At 48.6% G+C, this 24,737-nt stretch overlaps 1 protein-coding gene across 5 annotated transcripts in view; it reads left to right on the forward strand.

The window, feature by feature from the left end:
- Positions 1–24,737, forward strand: part of CSMD2 (CUB and Sushi multiple domains 2) — a 583,106-nt gene that overhangs the window by 326,463 nt on the left and 231,906 nt on the right. For 4 of the 5 annotated variants that reach the window (XM_032388322.1, XM_032388331.1, XM_032388340.1 and 1 more), the window contains exon 13: positions 11,945–12,127. The exons of the other annotated variant lie outside the window; for it this stretch is intronic. In XM_032388322.1, coding sequence (XP_032244213.1) covers positions 11,945–12,127 — 183 coding nt within the window. The remainder of the gene's footprint in view (positions 1–11,944; positions 12,128–24,737) is intronic. 5 annotated transcript variants of the gene reach the window in all.

The following is a 24,737-nucleotide window of genomic DNA, read 5'->3' on the forward strand; positions in this document are numbered from 1 at the left end:
TCCCATGGCTTCCAGCTCAATCTAAACACTGGTGACTTCCAAATCTGTTCCCCATTTGCATATCGGTCTCCCTGTGACACATTTTATACACTTCTCCTTCAGACACCTCAAACCCAAGGCACATGTGCTAGTCTGCACAGGCGGACATAACCAAATACCATAGGCTAGGAGCTGAAACAGAAGTTTATTTTGTCACAGTTCTGAAGGCTAGAAATCCAAGATCAAGGTTCTGGCTGATTCAGTCTCTAGTCTGGGCGGCCTTGTCACTGTGTCCTCACCTGGCCTTTCCTTGGTGCTTGCACAGGGAGAGAGGGAAGGAGCACAAGCTCTCTGGTGTCGCTTCTTATAAGGACACTAATCCTATTGGATATGGGCCCCACCCCTATGGCCTCATTTAGCGTTTATTACTTCCTTAGAGGCCCCATCTCCAAATCCAGCACCTTTGAGGTTAGGACTTCACCATATGAATTTGGGGAGGCACCAACACTCAGTCTATTAACACCATCCAAACTGAGCTCCATTTATGGTAGCTTTATTCACAGTAGAGGGGGCTCTTCACTGTAAAGGCAAGAGACGGATGGCTTTTACCGTCAAATAAAAGGTCCAAGGTGGAAGGGCAGGCCCATCCCTACATTTAAACTTCCACAGGTTCTTCTTCCCTGTGGACGAAGTGCAAACTGTTTCTGAGGCCAAGTCTCTCAGTGACTTGGATCCGCCTCCAACCACTTTTGCCTCCCCTCCCTACACTGCAGCCACAACGAACCATCTCATTTATGGTAATTCCAAGCCATGTTCCAGCTCCTGAGAACCCATTCTAGGCAGAAATACAGCTCTTCAGGCCTGCAGGACTGAGCCCAGTGCCTGGCACATGGCGTGTGCTCAGAAAAGCTCTCAGATTAAGTTGTGATGACTTTCTACACAAGCACAATGAAGCACCCTTCCTCCACACCCTCTCAACTTCCCACACTCTAAGGCAAGAGCCAGGCATTCTGCATTGTCCCATGGCTTTGGGGTCAGACAGACCCAATTTGTAATCGAGTTCTCCCATTGACTCTGTGTGTGGTCTTAGCCAGTCCCTCCACATCTTTGAACCTGGGTATTCTCACCTGTGAAGAGGGGCTGATAAACACTGATCTCACAGGGGTCTTCCGAGGGCTCAGTGTCGTGAACCTCCCAACACAGGGCCGGCATTTAGGAAACACTCAGTTAAAAGCCCGCTCCCTACCCTGCTTCCCTAGGCCTGCAGCTCCTCTCCCAACCTGCACCCGTGGCCCAAAGCTTTAGAACAAACTCCATCTCCACTCTAGTCCTCCTTTTATCCAGCTTCTGGGGGATCCCATACAGGATAGACACCTTGGCCCAGCGATGGAAGGGTAGCTGCGGCATAGATGTTCTACAGGTGACATGAGGCATTTGTGGGTAGAGACCGCTCCCGGGCACTCCTGGCCCCATCATCATCAATACGCCTTCCGCCCCAGCTCAGGTAGAGAAGCTTCCTTGGGGCAGGCAGGTGGCACCACAGTATCACCCCTCCCCCCTCATTAAAAGTGTGAGCCCCTGGGTAAGAAAATTGGGGGATTTATTTTCTAGAAATTCTTCCAGTTCTGCTTGTCACAATCGCAGATCAGGGTGGGGGAGGGGACTCAGGCGCCATCAAAATCTGAGTACTCTTTGGAGCCTAGAAATTCAGTCCCCCTCCATGGGGGCAGCCAGCTGTAGGAAATGCATTCATAGTTGCAATTGCGTTGCTTCCCAGTAGAACAAGAAATATTTAAGGAACAGGCAATTAGCACTTACCAGAAACATTATAAAATTACATACAACTTGCTAACAAGTTTTAGCATCAATCTGGGAGTCTCCTCGCTTCCTGACTCAGAGCCTAGAATCTGGCAGCCTAATGCTAAATCTGGGGATTTGGCTGGCACAGGGGAGGAAGGAGCGGAGACCTTGACCCTGGAGACATGAAGGAGCAGGGCATTAGAAACTATGCAGAAAGGACACCCAACAGCAGGGACTCGCATTAGAAATGAGGTCACCTTGTATTCAACGTCATGGAAGCCCCTACTGTGTGTTATAGATGCTGTTCAGGACATGGGGGCCACGAGAACAAGAAGACAATCTGTGCCTTCACCTAAGCCATAGCCTATGTTCAGTAGAGTCGAGAAAGTGTAAGAAGATGGGGAAGTATCGAGGAGGGGCAGCTCACCTTGTTTGAGGCATCAGGGAAAGCTCCCTGGAAGGGCAGGTGTCTGAAGCTGAGACTTGCGTAAAGGATGAAAAGAAGTTAGTCAGATATCCCTGAGAGCAAGTAGGGGGAACACAGGCAAGACTAGCCCTCTGCCGTCGGCACCTCCATCCCCTTCCCTAGAACTTAATTCTGATGGGGGGCATAGGTGAGCTTCCTGGAAGTGATGGCCTTGAGCCAGACTGGAACGAAGACAAAGGGCAACAGACCCGCATCGCTGGCTCTACTCCTTTTCGGACCCTGCCTTGCCTCAAGCACAAGGCCATTTTCAACCTCAAGTCCACTATTTTCAGGACACATGTGCTTCTTATTTGATCTCCATGAGCAGAGAGGCCCAAACTTCCCAACTTCGGCCAGGAGTAACACCAGGCATGTTCCTAAGACACTCACTGAGTTTCCATGAGACCCCTAAAGCTCTCTCAGGCACTGGGAGCTGGGGTCTAGTTAGATGCAGGCAGCAGTTGCCTACTCTCAGGCAAGCCCAGTGGGATCCATGCTGTACCCAAGTCTGTCCTGGCCCATGGGGGCGGGGAAGGCAAGCGGCCGAGGATGCTGTACCATTAAAATTTGGCAGGCTGCAAGCACAGCAGCAGTTTGCAATAAACTGGCATTATGATACTGAAGAGAAAATTGGCAGGAAGTAATTTGTCTGTGAGATATACTCTCGAAATACATGGGCTTTTGCAGATAGCAAGCTCCAGTGTGGGGCTAATGCAAACAGCTTGGAGGTAACCCCGATGCTCTACGTGTCCACATGCACCCCTGGTTCCTGACCTTCAGCTGTACATCCCCACGATAGTGTTGTGGCGGAAGGAGATGGGGCGGGAAACATGTTACCCACTTCATCCACCCGCACCTTCGTCCCATGTGTGATAACCTTTGCAAGGAGATGCGTGAACCCCGAGATGCACTGGCAGAAGCACTGTGTCCCTTGCCTCCTGGTGCCCTGCCCATCAGAAGCAGAAAAGTGGAGTGGGATGTGGTTCTGAGGAAATCCATGAGATCCAGGCATGTCCAGGGCTTATCTTAAGCACCAAAGATGTCTCGGTCACTCGACAGGAGCTTGTGCTCATTGAACAATGGGTCTGGGCTGCTCAGTATGTGTAAGACACTGTCTTTGGTTCTGGAGATACAAAGGGCAGAAGAGATGAGACCTTTGGCTTTGAGGAGCTGACAACCTCCAAGACCACACATAGGTGACTCATCAGTCCTTGACCCAGGCTCCTCACGGTGTCCCTGAGACCCTCTCTGTGGCCTCCTCTGTCTTCCCCATCACTTCCTGCCATCATGAATTTCTAACTTTTCTCCAGATACTACACTCTCTTCCTTCCTTCCTCCTTCCTGCTTCTTTCCTCCCATCCTTCCCTCTACCCGCCCCTCATCATCCTGCAAATGTATATTGAATGCCCCCCTCTGTGCCTCACACCCTACTAGAAGCCGGGAGTATAGAGATGTCAAAAACAGTCTTGATCCTCAAGAAACTTGCCATTTAACAGGGAGAAACTCATGCCACAATGAAGCCGTAACTGAAAATTGTCGGGAGGGCTGGGAATGAGAGAGAAAGATCCCCTAAGTCTGCCCAGTGATGCGAGGGAGGATCCCCGATTGGGGAGCACTTGAGCTGACACTTAAAGGTGATTCTTTGTCGGGCAGCCAAGCGGGGGATGTTCATTCAGGGAGAGAGGACACAGGTGCCAAGTTAGAGCAATGTGAGCGCGGGCTGGGCTCTGCCAGCCGCAGGGTGATAATGGTGATGGGAAACACCTACTGCTCACTGGTTACGTGCCACATGCCGGACATTCTGACAATCGTCTTATATACATAAGCTCATTAAATCCTCACAACAGCCCTGTAAGGTGGGCGTGATTACCACTTCCATTTTACAGATGACAAAACTAGAGCTCAGGGAGAATCAGAAATGTGCCCAAGGTCTCCTACTTGTGTCGGAGGCAGGATTTAGATCTTCGCTCATCACCATTGCTCTGGTTTGCCTCCCCACAGGCAGCCTAGTGGGCAGGAGGGGGTGTCTAAATTTCAAGGTTGGTGATGGCCAAAGATAAGTTTGGAGCAGGAGGGGTAGGCAAGGTCCTGCCATGCCGAACAGTTAGGGACTTAATCTGTGGATTTTAGGCAGCCACGAAAAAATCAATGAGCAGGGCACAGTAATGATCGCATTTTCCTTTCTGAGTGATCTCACCCTGCTTTACAGAGTTCAGAATAGAGGCAAGAGGCAGGGGACCCCCTCTTGCCAGATGCCACCATCCCGGAAGGGGGTGGACTAGCCAGTGAGCAAGGGGCCGGAGAGCAGAGGGTGCTGGGATGTTTAGTGGGGGAAGCCAGCCTGAGGCGGTTGGTGAGGCTGCAGGTGGGGAGGGGAAGGCAGGAAACAGACTGACTCCCAGGTGACTGGGACTCTCCGACCCTCCCAGCCTGAGGCTGGAGCTGCTGTCCCAAAGGCCGTCTGGTCAGGAGCACACCTGCCCCCTTGCCTTCATCATTTCCCTTATACTTATTTCTATGCCCGCTTGACTGGGACTCTCCAAGGGCAGGAGCCATGGGTCAGGCCACTCTGTATCTGTAGTGCTGAGCATGGCATCTGGCACAGTTTCCATGCGGTAAATGCTAGCTAGAGACACACACCGAACAGAATGTTCTCTGTGTTCCAAGCTCTGTGCTAAGCGCTGGGTACACAGTAGTCCGTAAGGCATCACCAACGCCTGCCTTCATAGAGCTGACATCCTAGTGGGTGGGGAAACAGGGGGGCCAACCTTGCAGCCAGCGAGGAGCCGGGGGGCTGAGTTGGCGAATCATTTTGTCCCTCACATCCCACAGACAGTAAGCATCCGAGGGCAGACATTCTTGTCCTCTTCCCACTGTTGTACCCGCAGGGTCTAGAACAGTAACTAATAAAATGAATAAATCCTTACAAAGGGCAGTCAGCGCCATGAAGGAAAAGTTGGGGTGCCAAGTGAGGCAAGAGAGCGGGAACCACGTGAGGGGCATGGTCAGGGACAGCGTCTCTGAGGAGGTGGCCTCTTGAGCTGACCTGTAGCATGAGGAGTTGGCCATGGGGCATGGGGTGGGGGGGTAGGAAGCAGGAGCCCAGGCTGAGGGGACAGTGTGTAGGTAGAGGGACACATGGAGTCCCGCCCATTTGGAAAAGCAGCAAGTCACAGTCCACGCATGGACTCCCTTTCCTCCACCAAGTGCCACCACTCTCCTTGGAGCACCTCAGATGGTGAATTTAGAGAGATACGTGATGCACTCCTCCCGGACAGACGTTGTCATAAAAGAGGATTGCAATCTAGTATTCGAAATTGAAAAACCCGGGAGAAGACAGTGAGGTTGACCACAGATGACAGGGATGAAGCCGCCGAGCAAAGGGAGAGCAAATCCACCGAGTGCTGAGCCCATCACAGCAGAGTTCCACGTGTCTCTCAAGCACTCCTCTTCGGTCGGCTGCCTGGCTTTTTGTAGACAAAGGGAGAGAGGGAGAGAAACACTGACAAAATGGAATTATAGTAACCAGATAACAGGGAATTACATGCGAGATTTTCTACAAGTTGAAATTTGGCTTATCAATTTGTTTTTCTGGGCCCTGACATCAGACTTGGTCAGCACCTGACCCCAAGGGTCAAGGGCAAGTGCCTTTCAGGCAGGCAGGGGAGCACCAGGAGCCCTCTCCAGGAAGGCAGATGGCCTTGGTGTCTGTGTTGCCAGCAGGGGTTGGCCCTGGGCTAGGAGGGAAGGCCCAGACCAAGACAGGGGTGTTTGAGGAACACAAGCCTGGCAGAAGCTGGTCCCCTCCGCCTCCCTGGAGGGAGCTGCAAACTCTCAAACCACCCTGCTCTGCTCTTCTTCTCCCCTCCACCAGGTCCTGGTCCTGGCCCTGCGCGTTCCCCTCTCCGGTGCCTTGGACCTCTTTGCCAAGTCCTCCCTTAAACTTGACTCCCTCTTGAGGACACTGTTACCCAGGAGACCTTTCCAGGGACAGCCCCATGAACTTCACCTTGGAGGGATTGGTTCGAGGTTCAGTGTCCAGTGCCATTCCAGCCACGTGCACCCTTTCTCCCTTGACCTCACGCTGTCACCACGTCTGGTTCTTTCTCTCCTCCCGTCAGTGTCACCAGCCTCTTCCCCTCCACTCCAGGTCTTGCCATCACCTTGCCTTTCGGCCACTTGACCTCACTTGCTCTTAGCAGCACGTGCTGCACCCTGGCTGCAGCCGGACCTTGTCCTCCAGCACCTCTGACATCCGAGCCTCACCCAGCCTGCGCCAGCCCTTTGTCCGCTCAGCTCCTCCTCCCCGCTCTCCTCCTGTGCATCATCCTCCCTGGCCTGGCAATCCCCTATCCCCTCCTGCTCTCTCCCCCTTTAGCTATGCCCGGAGGGTAACACCTCTGCCGTTCTTTTTCTTTTTTTTTTACTTTTTTATTGTTATGTTAATCACCATACATTACATCATTAGTTTTTGATGTAGTGTTCCATGATTCATTGTTTGTGCATAACACCCAGTGCTCCATGCAGAACGTGCCCTCTTTAATACCCATCACCAGGCTAACCGATCCTCCCACCCCCCTCCCCTCTAGAACCCTCAGTTTGTTTCTCAGAGTCCATCGTCTCTCATGGTTCATCTCCCCCTCCGATTTCACCTTCATTCTTCCCCTCCTACTATCTTCTTCTTTTTTTTTTTTTTCTTAACATATATTGCATTATTTGTTTCAGAGGTACAGATCTGAGATTCAACAGTCTTGCACAATTCACAGCGCTCACCATAGCACATACCCTCCCCAATGTCTATCACCCAGCCACCCCATCCCTCCCACCCCACCCCCCCACTCCAGCAGCCCTCAGTTTGTTTCCTGAGATTAAGAATTCCTCATATCAGTGATCTGCCGTTCTTTTAACAATATCCTTGGCTCCCTGCCCCCATGGCCTTCCGTTTCTCCAATCTCAGCCCCACCCCCAATCAGTCCTGGAGCCTCCCTCTCCACTTCCGCATGCACCCAGCTACTAAGGGCTTCGGGGACAAGTCCTATAGCCCTGCTGGGGGGGTGCCCTGTATATGTGTCACCTCCACCTTCTGTGGGCCTCAGGTGGCAATCCATCTGGCCGTGATTTCTTCTTCTCCAAGGGGAGTGCCTCAGACATTCTTGTCAATATCATACCCCTTTCGGGGTGCCTGGGTGGCTCAGTCATTAAGCAACTGCCTTCAGCTCAGGTCATGATCCCAGGGTCCTGGGATCAAGCCCCGCATCGGGCTCCTTGCTCAGCAGGGAGCCTGCTTCTCCCTCTCCCTCTGCCTGCTGCTCCACCTGCTTGTACTCACTCTCTCTGTCAAATAAATAAATAAAAAATCTTTTTAAAAAATGTCATATCCCTATCCTCACGACCAGACCCCATCCTTCAGCAAAGACCATGAGACCAGTGGACCCTTCCTCCATTTAGAAAGTAGAGTCCATGCCATCGCAGGACCTCCTTCATCCTCCTGTATCGCACCTGAAAACTCAGTGAGCACCTCATCCCTCCTCCCTCCTGCCATGCAGGAAGGATCTTCCTGATCTCTCAGGCTAGCCTCGCAGTGTGCTGTGGGTCCCCTGCCCTGCCTGCTCGAGGGCTTCGGGCTGTCATCCCCCTCTGTCCTCTAGATCTTCAGCTAACATATACTCTGTGTCTTTCTGTCTGTTTCCTTACTTTAAATATGGTTAAGTTTCTCCAATCTTAAAAATATGTTCAGCTGCCCCCTTCAAGGCCGTGTTCCTCATGAATGACCACCTAAGTTCTCTTCTTTCACTGCCAAGAAATGGCTCCTTTAAAAGTCATCTGCTCTTCCTGTATCATCTTCCTCTTCTCCCACAGTGTGTGGCCCTGTCACTGCACTCAGCTACTCCTGCCAGTCAGTATGAGCAGTGACCTCCTTCCACTAACCTGCTCATCCGTCCCACCTAAACTTCCCCACAGCATTTGAGGCTGGAGATCTCCTCCTCGAAAGTCCTTCTTCTCCAAGCCTCTGTAACCCCATGCTGCCTGGGATTTTAGTCCAGCATTCTGCCGGCCCATCCAGGGTTCCTAACTGTTCTGCTCAGGACTGACATCTCTCACTCTCTGTGGGTTGTCACATCCTTCTCGTGACTTCTTTTCCCATCTGTGAGCGGAATCCCAAATTCTATATTCCTACACTAGACTTTTCTCCTGAAATTAAGATCCATGTAGCCACTCTCCACTAGATGTGTCCACTTGGAGGTACCACAGGCACCCCAAAACTCAGCATATCTTACTGGTGACCCCGTAGACCTGCTCCTCTTCCTGCATGCTTGTCTCAGTGAAAACGCACCCAGGCGAAACCCTCAGTAGATCCTGGCCTCTCCTTTATCCCAGACGTGCTCCCTCTCAGGGTGGCCTGTGGCTCCCTGCTCTACACCTCCTAAATCTGTCTGCCTCTCCCGTCCCCTTTGTCTTGGCCCAGGCCAGGATATCATCAAAACATCTCCCAGATGACTGTGAGCCTCCCACCAGAATGGAAGCTTCATGGAGGCAGGCCTTGTGTCTGCCTTGTTCTCTGCCGCACTCCTAGAGCCAGCACAGTAGTATTTGCTAAGGAGACAGCTGTGTTTTTGTTGAATGAATGAATGAATGATCGTCCTGCCTCCAGAATTGCTGCCCCCAGACCATTCTCCAGACAACAGTTAGGGTGATCCTTTAAAATACATAATATGAAATGCTAAATCAAATGAAGCCCTTTGCTGACTCCCCATTGCCTCCCATCCATAGTCCAGTCTTGTTAACAGATTGCACAGCGCCTTATTTGGGTTGGCCCCGCACACCTTTTGCAGCCTCATCTCCTGCCACCTTGCAGAAAACCCCTGCGCTTGTACTCGGAGAAAGGCAGTGCAGTGCAGCAGTAAGACCCTGGGACCGTACAGCCCACGTCGGGATCTCAGGTCACTCAGATGACCTGGGACAGCTACATGATCTCTCCGTACCTCGGTTTCCTCGCCTTGAAAGTGGGAAGAATAGTACCTCGCTCCTGGGGTTACTAGAGGATGAAATATTCAAATGCTCAGAGTGGCTGTCAGCACGACACCGGACCAATGTATTAGTTCTACAGCAAACTCATTTATACTAAGGATGAGTTAGTTGTGATCTCTGCTCTCCGTGCAGTCCGACAAATGGTGTCACCTCTGAGACTTTGCATGGGCTCTTCCCTACCTGAAGGCCCTCCCCTTCCCTTCCCTCCCATTCCTTCCTTTCTTTTTTTTTAACCAGCTTTACTGAGATATAATTGACATCTAACATTGTATAAGGTTAAGGTGTACAAAGAGTGATGATTTTGCACATGGATGTATTGCAAAATGATTACCACAGTCAAGTTAGTTAACACGTTTATCACATCACCTCACAGTTTGTGTGTGTGTGTGTGTGTGTGTGTGTGTGTGTGTTGAGAACTTTTAAGATCTACTCTCTTAGCAACTTTCAAAGATACAATACAGTATTGTGAACTAGAGTGACCATGCCGTGTCATCACCCCCAGAACCTATTCCTCTTATAACTGAAACTTTGTACCTTTTGACCCCCTTCATCAGTCTCCCCCACCCCACCCACTCTGTTTTTATGAGTTTGTTTTTTTAGATTCCACATATAAGTGAGATCATCCAGTATTTGTCTTTCTCTGTCTTATTTCACTTGGCATAATGCCCTCAAGGTTCCTCCGTGTTGCAAATATCAGGATTTCCTTCTTTTTCTTTTTTATGGCTGAATAATAGTCGTGTGTATATGTGTGTGTGTGTGCACACACGCGTGCACGCATATACATTTTCTTTACCCATTCATTGATGGGTAGTTAGATGTTTCCATGTCTTGGCTGTTGTAAATAATGCCACAATGAATCCCACTTGTTCCTTTCACCTGCTGGCTCTTGCACAGCCTTCAGGCCTCAGTGTAGATGTCACCTCCTCCAAGAAGCCTTCCCTGATGCCAGGGCTGGGACTGGGCTGAGATGAGAGAGGCATGTGCCTTGGGCATAAATTGTAGGCAGGAGCTGCCGAATAACTGAGGAGCTGCTCAATAATTAAGTTAAATAAAGTTAAATAATTTAATGTGGTATTTTTTAAATGAAGATTAATGCAAAATATCCATGATAAAAAATATCAACATTTTAAATAACAAGAGGCTCTGAGGGCCAGGATGAGGGTGAGGCCACAGAAGTAAGTCACACAAGTGCTGGGTCAGATCTGGTCTTTTTTAAGTTCTGATGTTATTCTTCTGTGTAGGTTTGATTTATATGCATTAGTTTTGATTTTCTAAAAAATATTGCATTAAGGTATTATTTGTCTTGATTGCCCTAAAATTTTGTGCTAAAGTTTAATGCCTTACTCCCCACAGCCTCACCTTCCAAATTTGAGTTAGATGCTCCTTCTGGATGCCTACACACACACACACACACAGCCAGAGAATGCCTTGTTCTGCCAGCTCTCAGCAGAGAGCTGGAGGCCCTGGTTTTCAGGGTAACACAAATGTGACAATCAAGAGCGTGTCCATATAAGGCAGTGCATGGGGCTAGCCTGAGCAGCCCACAGAAACCCACCAGTTGTGGTTAGAAAGTTTTTGCAGCATGATCCCTGTTAGGGTCACACACGGCTACTTCGGGGACTGTGCATTCTGAAGGCTTATTATGGCATCTACAGCAAAGGCAAGGTCCCTTTGGCCTGACAAGCCTGGGAAGGTGTCCAACAAACTTCCCCGATTACTCCAGCTGCCTCCCTTCCAAGTCACAGGACCCTACTGTCCTCCCTTCACCATCTGCCACTAAATCCATTACTCCCTGTCTTTCCCGCAGGAGGCCTTCCTCCCCGGGAACAGCTCCTCCTCCTCTTCTCCTTCCTCCCTTCTGCCCCCCCCCCCGCCCTTCCCCTCCCCTTCATCTCTCACAGCACCAAGCACAGGGCTGCTGGAAGTGGGGTGACTCCAGAGGAAACTCCAGGGACTTGGCCAGGACAGCCTCCTTTCCTGAAGCCTCCAGGGCCTAATTGCCTCCCCTGTGAGGCTGCCAGCCCATCATGCCCCCCCAGCGTCCGGGCCCCCGAGCTGTCTCAGGGAACCCACTCCATGTGTGACTCACACGGTTGAATCAAATGAACTTTAAAAGCACACTCAGTGAGCCACTTGTTTCATTTTACCTGCACCATCTCAAATTGAATTTTAAAAAAAACCTTTATGAAAGTGCTTCCATGTCAGAAGGCAGCGAATATTGATTCTCACTTAATCTCTGGTTTGGGGAATGGCAGGCAGCCTCATTTCATGCTTGTCTTTGCCGCTCAGGAATGGACTGAGCTGAAGGTCTCTCTGGTCGTCTGAATGCAGAGGCAAGTTCAGGACGCTCCCCACTGAGATTCGTTAGCTCCTGGGACAGGTATCTCACAGAGGATGGAGACCTACCTTCACTGAGTGAAAATATCCAAGCCCCTCGAAGGCGCTGTGTGGACCCAGAGTCTCAGGCATATTATTGGCTGGAAGGCCTCTTGATCCTGGGATGGGGTTTTGAAGGGACACGGCAGGATTTCTCATGAAAGGTCCTACCTGTGTCACTCTGGGCACTGAGTCGAGGCGGAGGGACAGCAGAGCGTGTAATGTGGACCTCCCGCTCCAAGAGAGGTAGGAAGTCACCTTTTGTCTCTGTTTTCTCTTCTTCCTGTCTTTCAGAGATCGAGCAGGGTAGCTGTGGTGATCCGGGCATCCCTGCCTACGGCCGGAGGGAAGGCTCCCGGTTCCGTCATGGTGACACACTCAAGTTTGAGTGCCAGCCCGCCTTTGAGCTGGTGGGGCAGAAGGCAATCACGTGCCAAAAGAATAACCAGTGGTCGGCTAAGAAGCCAGGCTGTGTGTGTAAGTGAGCGGGGAGGAGGCCTCTTCGGGGTCTCCACCAAGAGGCAGGGGGCCCCGTTGGCTAGCTAATCCAGGGCCCCATCCTTGGGAACCTCGCAGGTCCTAACAACAGCTTCCCTCGTTGGTTTCTTCTGTTCCTCCCAATGTTGCTGGTCGGGTCCTCGTTTCTGGCAGTAACATGGACTGTGGCACTGGGAATGATTGCTCTTGACATTTGGGGGCCTTCTTCAACGCCATCTTGCCCTCCCCAGTGATCCTTGAGAGCAAGGTAAAGGCCACTGGGGCCTGGTCCATCAGGCTCTCACCCAGACATTTGCTCCTCGCCCTTGTTGTCACCAGCGATACCATACAATCAAGCCAGGGTGGAAGGGATGGGCCGGTTTGTAAGATTGTAGACTCTGTACCAGCCTCTGGGTACGGTGGGAAATCATGGTCTTGCCAGGGTATGAGGAGTTTCCTCAAATTGCTTCTTCTCAGATTGGAGTTGGGGAGGGATGGGGGATCAAATTGTCTTTGGATTATTGATCCTTTGGCGTGCCCATCCAATGGCAATAACAAGGAAGCCCTTCTTCCTTCCTCTGGGATGGGATGACTGTAATTTCTGGCGAAAATAGTACTTTAAGTCCTGGGCCCAGTGAGATTGGCAAGTATGAGGGGCTGTGTGCAGCAAAGGGAGGAGCCCACTTGGTCTCTATTGAGAAGTCAAAGGTTCCAGCCTCTCTGAGCTACCACTTCTTCTTCCCCCAACCTTCGCCACCCCACCTTCTCCATCTCTTTCCATCTGCTTCTCGCAGGAGAGGGCAGAAGCCTGACCCTCTGATCATTTCTCCCACCGCAGTGGGCTTCTCGGGGTCTCTAGGTGCTACAGACTAGAGTGGCCCCCTGGGGCAGAGGGGGAAAATAGCCTGGGGGTTACCAGGGAACATCAGTGAGGACTGAGACTTTGGCGTATCAGTTGGTGAGTTGGGTCATACATTTTCAAACCAAAAAATCACTTTGTTTTGACAAAGCATTTGTGATGACTTGTGAGTTTATGCAAAGATTCTTGCAGAGGTTTAAAGAACAAATTGCTCTTAGATATACATCAAAGTGCTCTTAGATATACACCCTTGTTGCAAAAAAATAAAATTGCACAAAATCTGCCCATCTCTGCGGCCAGATGTGGTTAGAATATCATGCCCAACAGTGTTAGCCTCGTAGCACCCTGGGAGCCAAGGGTACTGGGGCCAGGAGAGGCAGGGGAGACTGGCACAGAACAGCCCAGGGCAAGCAGGAACAAAGGCCCGAGGTGGTGAGTGGAGCCGGGCTCTGCTCTGCAAGTTGGAGGCAGGGCCTCAGAAGACAAAGGTATAGACTGTGGGAGTCCCAGGTGTTGTGGGGGCTTTATCTTGGAAATCCATTAGATAAAACAAGGCAGGGAGAACTGGAAGAGGGTCAGGCCTCTGGGGCAGAGAGCCAGTGGGAATGAAGTGGGTGGCCGAGCCAGCTGGCTTCTTAGGACAAGATAAAGTTTCCTGCATCACAAACTGAGAGATGCAGGTAGCAGAATATTACCTGAGGGCTGTCACTCGAATCCTCCAAGAATTTACTTGACCCTTTGGCCCTGAGGAAGGGTTTTAGGAAATCTTTCTAGAACCTTCCATAAGAACAGAGGGCCATGAAGTGCTGCTCAGCAGGCTCTTCGTTTCCAGGAGCGAGGCTGGCAGCCTCCAGTGAGCTGGGCACTGCTTACGAACAGCTGAGAAGAAACAAAGACAGAGCTGTTCTGGCAAGTATGGAGCAGTGCACTCTGGCTTAAAGTAAGGAAGAGGAGCCTGAAGCTTATTGATGGGAACTGTGAAGCAGGCACTCTGGGGGGCCAGCACAGCATTGCATCTTCTGGATGATTCTGGGATGTAGGGGGCTGGCATCCCCAAGGCGCTCCCATTGCTCAGGTTTTTTTTCTGGTCATCTGGGTATAACCAAACACAGCTTGAGTCTCAGGGATGCTGGCTTTAGTGAAGGAGGCCAGAGAGAGCCAGCTAGCCCCATGCCTTTGCACCACACAGCAAGGTCACGTTCCTATTCCACGAAGTCAAAGGAGTGCCATCTGTCAGCTCCCTACTGAGTACCCAGCCCCTAAGCTGACACTTCCATTGGTCCCAGGCTTTGCCCTCAGGGAGTTCACAGTCTAACTGGGGGTGAGAGATGGTACTCAGATGCCCTGGTACACGGAGATAGCTTTGGATTCAAACTCTGGAGACTTGTTTCTCAGTCCTGGCTCTGCATCATGATGGCAGCCGGGGCATCCTCTTGCTGGATTTTGGTTTACTGATCTATCCAGTAGGGTAGCACTCCATTCTCTCTCCCCAAATCCTAAGCATCTATGATCATATTCATAGAACAAGATAACTATGGCATGAACAGTCCTCACTGCCCACACTGAATGCTTGGGAACAACTACTTAAAGTGGGTCATTGACAGAGCAGGTCATATACTTTGCTTGAGGGATATGTTAAACTGGGGTTCTGACCCTGACCCCAGATCAGATGTATCATAGGGGGTGGTCACTAGGAAAGGGCCAACGTCTATAAGCATCCATAAAAATATAAAAGAATACAGTCTCTGTATTTTATAGAGATAAATGTGCATACAAAAGCACCTGTAGCAAGAGTCAGCATAAACGCCTTAAATTTTCCCACACATTAGTCACAATGAATATTAGTACACTATTTAGCAGACAAACTATTCTTTCCTTCTTAGGATTTCATAGGAGATCGGAAAAAATATTTTAATGGTTCAAATTTTTACGAACAATGGTCCAAAGAAGTGCAAAGCGGTGCATTGTTCTTCTCTTGAAACATCTTCTTCAAAACAGCTCCTTACTTGGAAATTGCCCTGCCGAGACTACACAAATACACACTTTCCTTCATGTTCCCAAACATTTTCTGCAGCAGGCTGACTTCAAAATCATTTCGTTGGCTTTTGCGACGCCCTCACAGTAGTAAACGCTCGATAGATGGCCTTTTTTCATCTAGGTTTTAAAGAAGATGGTGTTTCTCACAGTGAAAAGCATTTTGAAAGATGGAGCTAGTTTCTTCCCTCTCACTGTCTTCCTCCCTGGTCAATTCACATCTCCAGGGATCGCTGCTCAAAATCAGTTGGAAGTAGTACTACTTTCCATCCATCCGACAATATTTACTGAGGGTCCAAGCACTGCATATTGGATTCAGAGCTGTTCGATCTCTGCCTGGGAAACATGTTCAACCTGGTGTCCTGGTGGGCACGCTCTGGCCAGGCTGCGCATTTTCTTTCCTTTCCCAGAGCTCCGCCCATTTCACCCTGTTCCTTGCAAAAGAAGAGAGAGCCCTTCCCATACTACCGCGTCTGGCTAGTCCTCCACCACAAGAGCTCCAACAGGAAGGAAGAGACAACCCTGATGGCAGGCGGTACTCGGATACTTGATGCTTTGTTGACAGGCTAGTGGAATGTTTCACACTTCATAAGGAAGCCAGGAAACCAATTATCAGTCCATTAGCAGCCACTTTCCCAAGAAGTTTCAAAACAGGCTTCACCAGAGATATGCCAAGGCTTCACAAGCGCAGGCTTTCTTTTGCCATTTTGTAAACTGTCTCGGGAGAAGGTGTGAACCCTAATTGCCAAGCTCCTAATGTATACGGGGCGTATGTGTGAAATGTGAAGGCAGGGCCCCCTAGCATGGATACAGTGTAAGCTGGGAATCAGCAGCCAAACCTTGAGAGACCAGGGAAGGGAGAAGTGGGTCTTTGGGTGCCCCAAGAAAATGTCACAGAGGATACAGGACTTAAGCTGGGCCTAGAAGAGTTGACAGGTAAAGGAAGGTGTTCCATATAGGAATGCTGCAGAAAATGGTCCTCTCCTAGTACCCTCTTGTCCTTTACCCCCGAGTTCCTCCCCTAAACCCCCCCACCCTGCCCTTCACTGGACGCACACACATATACACACATACCTGCAAAGGAGTGAATGGGGTCATAGGGTCATCGGGATTCTCAGCCTCAGCACTACTGACCTTTTGGACCAGATAATTAGGTGGGGTGGAGGAGGGGCAGTCCTGTGCATTGTTTGAGCCACATCCCTGTCCTGTACTCACTAGAGGCCAGTGGCACACACACCCCTCTTACTGCCAGTTTGATGACCACAATGTCTCCCTATTGGACATTGCCCAATATCCCCAGAGAGAAAAACCACCCGAGATTGTGACCCACCAGACTAGGGTACTCTAGAGTTACCAAATTCTAAAGATGAAGAAATCTGTGTTTTTGCATTTTAAGTGAGGCTCTGATGAAAACAAAGTTCAAGGAGACGAGGTGACTAGCTCAGCGGTTATAGAACCACTAAGGGTTGGGCTAGAATTTGAAGTGTTCATTGACAGAGAGGTTCCTACTCCAAACCCTGTACTCTCTCCACTGCGCTAGATTTCCAGAATCCAAGGGCTCATCTGCAGCAGGAAGGACAAGGAAGCCTTAGGACAAAAATACTAGCCCAGAGTACAGGCATACTGTTGGCTGAGTTCCCCCCATGAAGTATCAGAGATTGCCAAGCATTAAACAAATTCAGGAAGGCTGGACCCATGACCCTGTTGGAACTATATGAATGCTGTATACCAATGTGCAATATACCGGCGCCCGAGCATACCCCTAATCTTTACTTTTTCTCATTCCTTCCACCCATCCATTTATCCATTAATCTTTGATTTATTGAGCACCTACTGTATACAGACTCAGCTGCATAAGAGGGTACGGCTGTTCCTTGTTCCTGGTCAAATTGTAACCTGGAGGGCCTCTGGGGATGATCTTGCTCATCTGGGGATGGGGTTGAAGGGGAAATCTCTTCGTGCCTAGCCTTATATAATGTGTTAGAACTCTTTCAGAAGTATCTGGAGCTCAAAGGTCAAAACTCAGCACAGGCTCTTGGTATATTCTAGTGTTTTAAAAGTTTAAATAAATCTAAAGGTTTAAACAAATAAAATACTCTTAATTTCACTTCTTTAAACCAAAACCAATTTCAACCTTGACCATTCTTTTTTGACTCTTACCCATGTGCACACATATTTCGTGTGGTTTTAATCAAAGTGAAAATATCAACTCACATTCTGTGTTTCACAGTTCATGTTATGTTGCATATCTTACCGTGTTGCTGCATGCCTTTCATACTTTCTGTTCTTAGTATTTATGGAATATTCTGTTTAGTGGATGAAGCCATGACTTAATCAAGCAGTCATGTTCAATTATCTTACATAAGGCTGTGATGAACATCCTCATGCACGTGGCTTGTTCCTTTCTTCTCTTGAACTGTAATTCCTTTGGATAGATTTCCAGGAATGAGGTTACCAGGCCAGAGTATGAACATTCTTATGACTTTCGATGTTTGCTCTTATATTGCTCCCCAAAAACGTTGTGCTGGTTCATAATGCCAATAACAAAAGCTATATGATTAAGAATATGATTCATATGCTATGCGGCCTTCCTACCCAGAAACATGGCATATCTCTCTTTCATGTTCCTCTTTTACTTTTCTAGATGTAACAACTTTGTGGTTTTCTTCATATAGATCATATAACATATTGCTTACCTTTATCTGCATTGCCAAACCCCAAATATTTGCGTGCCCTTTTATAAAATTGCTAATTTAATAAGTATACGTTGAATACCCCACCAGCAAACCCTTGTCGACTTCTGCAAGGTGCCAAATATTATGATGAGTGCTGTGAACCCAGAGATGAATTGGACACAGCCCTTGACCTCAAAGATCTCGCTCTGATGTGGAGAGAGACATAATTATGTAAATTAAAGGGGGCTCTTGTGGTTCAAAATTTAGTTTTTCAACTAAAAAGCATTGGTGATACGGACGTGTTTAGGATCCACCCCATGAAGTGTCATTCTTTTATTTAACAAATATTTGCAGAATGCCTGTGATGGGGCGGTTATCATGGTGGGTGCTAACAGGGGAGCAACAGACCTCCCCTTCTCAAGGAACAGCTGGGGCCCCCTTCCTCTGCTACCCAGTCCTCTACCCAGCCTTCCTGTAGAGGACAGAGTTGTGCTCCTGTTGGAATGGGGACATCCAAGGGACAGCACTGGGTCCTGAGAGAAGCCATGGGGTTTGGGCCTCTGCAACAGGGTGGGTGTTCAGTGGATTTATTGGTGCAAACCTGTGCACACATGCATGCATTGCCCATCCGGGTCCTTGGTTCGCAGTGGTTCCTACAGGGGTTGGCTGCTGTATGTGAGTGGAAGAGGAGAGGTTGGGGTCCATGGGGAGCAGGGTCTGGAGAGAGATTCCTGGGTACTCCTGGGCCAGAGGCATGTCCCTGGTGGGCCAAGGGGTATGAAAGTGGTGTCGGGATTTCCAGCACAGGATCTGAGACAGAGACTCCAGTCCTGGCTTTTCTCTAGCCAGCCAAGGTCCACTGCTGTCTAGAGGGGACAGGAGCACTTGCCATTTGTGATCCCCATGGGGCAACTGCCTGCACTGAGGTGTGGCTACAAGAGTGTTGTGTTGGTATTTTCCTTTACAATTTGAAGGCTCTCTTTCTCCATTGTGGTGAGAAACTCTTTGCGGTATTTGGTATACATAGTTTCCCAATCTCTTGTTTTCCTTCTTTTTTTTTTTCTATTTTGCATCATATACTTGTTTTATGTAGACAAACCTTCAATATTTGTGATTTCTTTTCAATGCTGACAGAGTTATCATTCCACCACGGATCTGAGAAGCAGTTTGTTCTATTTTTGGTTATTTGTCGGTAATCTGATTTTTTTAAAAATATAATTTGTTAATCCATCTGGAGTTTATTTAGATAAATGTAGAATGTATGGTCCAAACTATTAAGCAGTTTTCCAACACAATGTATTAAGCAATTCATTTCCCTTTTGATTTGAGGGAAATGAATTGTTTTATCACATACTGAATCCTCACATGCAGTTAAGTCTATTTCTTGAGACACCACTTTGTTCTGCTGCTCTATTTCTATCTTAGCACCGGCATTGAATAATTTTAATTGTTGTTTTATAATATGTTCTAATATCTGGCAGAGCTGGAAACTACTCCTTCCTCCCTTAATTATTTTCTCTTTCAGAAATGTTCATTGTTATTCTCATCTGTTTGTTGTTCACGATTAATTTTAGAATCATTTTGTCAGAGTAAAAAAAAAAACCCTATTGGGATTTTGTATGTGCGCTCCTATTAAACCGTAAATTAACTTGAGGAAAATAGGCATTTTTATAATACACAGCCTTCCCATCCAGAAGCATGGCATGTCACTCTTTTTGTTCATCTACTTTCATTTTTCTAAATATAACAGCTTTGTGGTTTTCTACATATAGGTCACATACATTGCTTGCAACCTTTATTTTTAAATAGGCAGGTACTTTTTTCATTCCCCTCCCACCTCGACCTCAATGCCCCATGCACAGGTGAAGCCTGTCCCTTTTGCCTCTTCTCTATAGCTGAACCCTGACTTTCCCTGTAAATATATACTCCCAGATTTTTCAGGACAAGAACAATTTCAAACATCTTTTCCTTTGGCCCAGAAAATATGATTGCAATAGCTAGACTCTTTGGAAATTGCCTTTTTCAAATGTTTGGAGCCAAAATTGGGATCAACTGAGGTTTGAAAGCATCAGCCTCAGTGTGGGGCATAATATTCCCAGGCACTGATTGTGATAAGGGGCTAGGGGCTGTAACAAGGGCTGTGTGAGTATTCTCTGCTGACGTCATGTTCTGCTCAGTTCTCTAGGCTTCCTTAAGGGCTTCACTAGACCACAAGTGGCCCCAGGAGAGAAGCAGGGAACCTGGGGATTGCTTTGGTCCAAATTTGTATTTCAGGCCAATTCCTAGAAATTGAAAACTAGCATGTGAGGTTCCGGGGCCCCCTTCCTCTGCTACCCAGTCCTCAAGAACCCAGACATTGAAGACCTAGTGCTATGCAGAAGGTTTTTTTGGGGGGAGGGGGTATTGGTACCTGCTCTGTACAAGGGCCTCCAGTAATCCAGGGGAGTCTTTTCCTTGAACAACATCCTGGTAGTGGTGGGAGGCAGGGAGGATCTCTGTCTGCCCCTGCACTGGGGAAGGGACACTGCAGTCAGGGCGGGGAAGCATTCCAGAACCACTGCGCAGCCTGGGGAGGGTAAGCCAGGGCTGAGGAAGGCTGGGGCTGGGAGAACTGACCCTGGACAAAGGGTTGGCTCATGAAGGTGGCTGCCAGCATTTCCTATCAGAACGTCTTAGGAAGTAGAGTCAACATTTGTCCTACCAGACCAATATGGGTCATACACCACTTGTTACCTTTACTCCTAAATAGGCAGATATTAGTGGAAGAAGGCAGCTTCTGGGTTGAATCAAGTCTTCATCGAGGAGAAGAAAGTCTACCCCTGCAGGGTAGCCCTGTCCCAGCCAGAGGCTGCGGTACTAGAAAGGGCCTTCCTTACAGTGGGGCCTAGAGAAGAAACCAAGAACCAGAGCAGAAGCTCAGTCCCTAGGCGGGGGCACACATGTGGGACAGGGATGACAGAGAGGAGGGTCCTAAAACTCCTGGGTGTATGGGTGTGCTGGACTCCTCACGAGCCCACCAGATGCTGACTCTGGAGCCATGCTCAGACCTCACCCCATGGTTTGAGGGCATGGGCCTTCCTGTGACCATGAGGCATGTCTGGGCCTGGGCTCAGGATCTGGCTGTAAGAACTGAGCCCACGGAATGAAGGTCATCAGCAGATCTGAGCAGGGTCCAATCAAGCAAAGATGAAGGGATGGGCTTTGCAAAGGAGGCTGCCAGCATGTTCAAAGAAGTAGAGTCAACACCCCCTAACAGGCCAGTGTGGGTCACAAACATCACTTATTATCAAATAGGCAAGTATTTTATGGGGAAAGGAGGTGTCCTTCGTGGCCCTGCCCAGTCTCAAGTGGGCCCAAATGTAGCTAATCATTAGAATCCCTCAAAGGCTTTTTACTTTTTTTTTATTATTATTACTATGTTATGTTAATCACCATACATCTTTAGTTTTTGATATAGTGTTCCATGATTCATTGTTTGCGTATAACACCCAGTGCTCCATGCAGAACGAACCCATCCCCCCACCCCCTCCCCTCTAGAACCCTCAGTTTGTTTCTCAGAGTCCATAATGTCTCATGGTTCATCTCCCCCTCCGATTTCCCCCCTTCATTCTTCCCCTCCTGCTATCTTCTTCTTTTTTTTTAACATATAATGTATTATTTGTTTCAGAGGTACAGGTCTGTGATTCAACAGTTTTACACAATTCACAGCGCTCACCATAGCACATACACTCCGCAGTGTCTATCACCCAGCCACCCCATCCCTCCCACCCCCACCACTCTAGCACCCCTCAGTTTGTTTCCTGAGATTAAGAATTCCTCATATCAGTGATACATGTCATTCTCTGATTGACTTATTTCACTCAGTATAATACCCTCCAGTTCCATCCAAATCATTTCAAATGGCAAGATTTCATTCCTTTTGATGGCTGCATAAGATTCCATTGTATGTATATACCACTTCTTCTTTATCCATTCATCTGTCGATGGACATCTTGGCTCTTTCCACAGTTTGGTTATTGTGGACATTGCTGCTATAAACATTGGGGTGCATGTACCCCTTTGGATCCCTACATTTGTATCTTTGGGGTAAATACCCAGTAGTGCAATTGCTGGGTCATATGGTAGCTCTATTTTCAACTTTTTAAGGAGCCTCCATACTGTTTTCCAGAGTGGCTACACCAGCTTGCATTCCCACCAACAGTGTAGGAGGGTTCCCCCTCAAAGGCTTTTTAAAATACAGAACCTTCATCCCCAGAAATTCTGATTCAGCAGGTCTGGGATGGGTCCCAGGTACTGTGGTTCTAAAATCTTCCTAGGAGATCTAGATGGTAGGTCAGCTCTGTGAGCCACTAATATGTAACTCCTACTGTATGCCAGTTGTTTGCAGGGGAGTTTCGCATCCTTGCTGAGGGGTTTGGCCCCCCAACAAGATGGTAGCCTCTTGGAGGCATGGGGCTATGACATATGTGGCCATATGTTGTTGTTATGAGTCTCACCAGCATGAGGCTGCCATAACTCATGATGCCAATCATCATGATGGCAGTAACCTCCTGGCATCCAAGAAATGTAGACCTCCACGTTGATATCCCCTGGGGATGCAAAGTCCAGTCCTCTGACCATTACAACTTGATGCTCTTGTGTCCTGCCTCTCGTTTCATTTGAACACAGCAAAATGTGAATGGGAGCTGCATGCCGGGCATTGTGCTCAGCACTGGGAGAGTAAGGGGGATGATTCTAGCATGGCTCTTGCTCTCTAAGAGCTCATAGTCTAGTGAATGTGATAAGCACATACTTATATTATAAAGCAGTCTTCAAATTATTACAATAATAGAGGTGGCCACAAAGTGCCCCCAGAATGTAAAGGAAAAAAAATTTATCCCAATTGAAAGATTCTCAGGAGACTTCTTGGAGGATCATTGCACAGGCAAAATTTCAGCCCAGTCTAACTCAGGAATCTGCCCAGAACCAAACTGTGAACACAACTGAGCATAGGGCTCAGTCCAAATGCTATATCCCTACAACTAAGGGTCTTAGTCCAAGGTATCTTGGGACCATACCTACCTGGGTGAAACAAGGCTGGAAAAACTGACCAAGCTTTAGGGGTCTAATCCTGGACTGTGGCCTCTGCTTATAGTGGGGATGGCATATATCTGCCATTCTCACTTCAGTTTTCACCTGTGGGATCAGAGCTAACAGGTTCTTCTCTCTGTAAAATTTCTGAAGTGATGTGTATGCTAAGTGTGTTCTCACTGCAGACCATGCTTTCTCCACTGTGCTCTGCCATGTTTGACTAAGAGAACTATGGAGGAAACACAGAGTTTCACCAAGAGGATCTGTTTTCACAGCTATTGGCTCAAGAGCTGGGGCTTGAAGCTCTACTGGTACCCCTCCTCCATTCTGTGAGCCTCTGGGCAAGTTTGTCATCTCACTTAGTCATAATTACATTGCAATCAGCCCTGGCTGTCTTGGGTGTCACTGGGCTCTGGTTCCTGGAGAAGGTACCACTCACCTTTTCTGGAGCTTGGCTTCCTAGGAGAGTCTTAGACTACCCCTCTTGGGTTTATAGGCCCTTCCTCCAGTCCTTTTGTACAAAGGCAGTATTCTGGCAATCTCAGGGAAGATGGGCCAAGAACAGGACTGCTGCCATAGGCTGATTAACTCCCATCTTGCTCTGGAATTAGGTGAGACTCTCCCATAGTCCTAAAGGTAGCTCTCTCAGGCCAGCTGTAAACTCCCCTGGATCCTTGTGGATTCCTATGGAGGGAAATCCAAACATACTGCCTTATGATCGTGGTAAGCAGCCACTAAGTGTTCTTTTCCAGTCTTCAATGGGAGGTAGTCTGAGGTATGACTGGGCTTTGGGTGGCCAGGACCATGGCTGGTTCCAGACTCCCTGAGTGGAGATGCTTTGCTGAATAGCCTTAGAAAAGATGGTGAGACTCTCTGACGGGGCTTAGATGAAGAGGACAGGCCCTGCGGGCCCCAAAGTGCAGTCCCAAGAGCACCTTCTGAGCTGTTGAAGATGTAGTCTACACCCTTTCGTGAACTCCCCTTCCCCATTAGGGAAGGCTTGAGCTCTTGGGCTGTATCACACGAACATAACTTTTTCCCCAGATAATACCTGTGTTTGGCTGACCAGGATAATAATCTGCTGGAGCTTATCCCCTCAGTTGCCTGAGATCTGCTCCTGTGGCAAAGAAAGAACCCTAAGTATCATTCAGGGATCCCAGGGTTTGGGCATGGGCAGCTGAGAGACCTCACAACAGTGAGATGCACCTTTGCTTGGCACTCAAGGAAGACTGGGTCATTGAGGCACCCACTCTTCACCCCTCATGGCACAGCTTATCAGAATCCCAGACAAAACTCAAGACTAACAGAATATATAATACTCAGATATAGACCTCTTCAGCATCAGGTACCCCCTTATATAGCTGATAGACTATGTCTCCTTTTATAAGTTGGTCTTCCCACAGAAGGTAGCACCAAGCATAGTTAGTAACCAAGCCCTCAATCATTCCTGCAAATGAGTTTTGTCAGAATCTTCTGGATTTGGAGTTACCCACTCACTCATTGAGGAGAAGAGGGACCAAGGACCAGAGATCAAACCTTGCTTGGTTGAGCAATGGGCTATGGGAAGAGGTGGGGAGATAGCTCTCCTGCTGCCTCAGTGGGCTGGCTGAGACTCAGAGATAGGCTGACCAGGAGCATGTGTGGAGACAACCATCAGCAGCAGAAGTGGGAAATGCCTCATTTCAAATTCAACAAAAAATTGATTTTATACCTCCCATGTGCCCAGGTATGGTGCTGCACTCAGCGCCTTCAGAAGCACAATCACAATGAATCTTCACAGCAAATGCATGATTTAGAAGTTATTAGTCCCATTTTTATACATGTGGAAACAAAGTCAGTGAAGAAGTACCCTCCCTCCCCCCCCAAAAAAGGTATATAACTAGTAAGTCAAAGATAACAGGCAAACCCAAATTTTTAAGGCTTCACATTTGTTCCAATTTGGGGGTACTGGCTTGGCTTCACTATGCATATT

This window comes from Phoca vitulina, unplaced genomic scaffold (genome assembly GCF_004348235.1).
Source record: "Phoca vitulina isolate PV1807 unplaced genomic scaffold, GSC_HSeal_1.0 scaffold2, whole genome shotgun sequence".
Classification (NCBI taxonomy): Eukaryota; Metazoa; Chordata; class Mammalia; order Carnivora; family Phocidae; genus Phoca; species Phoca vitulina.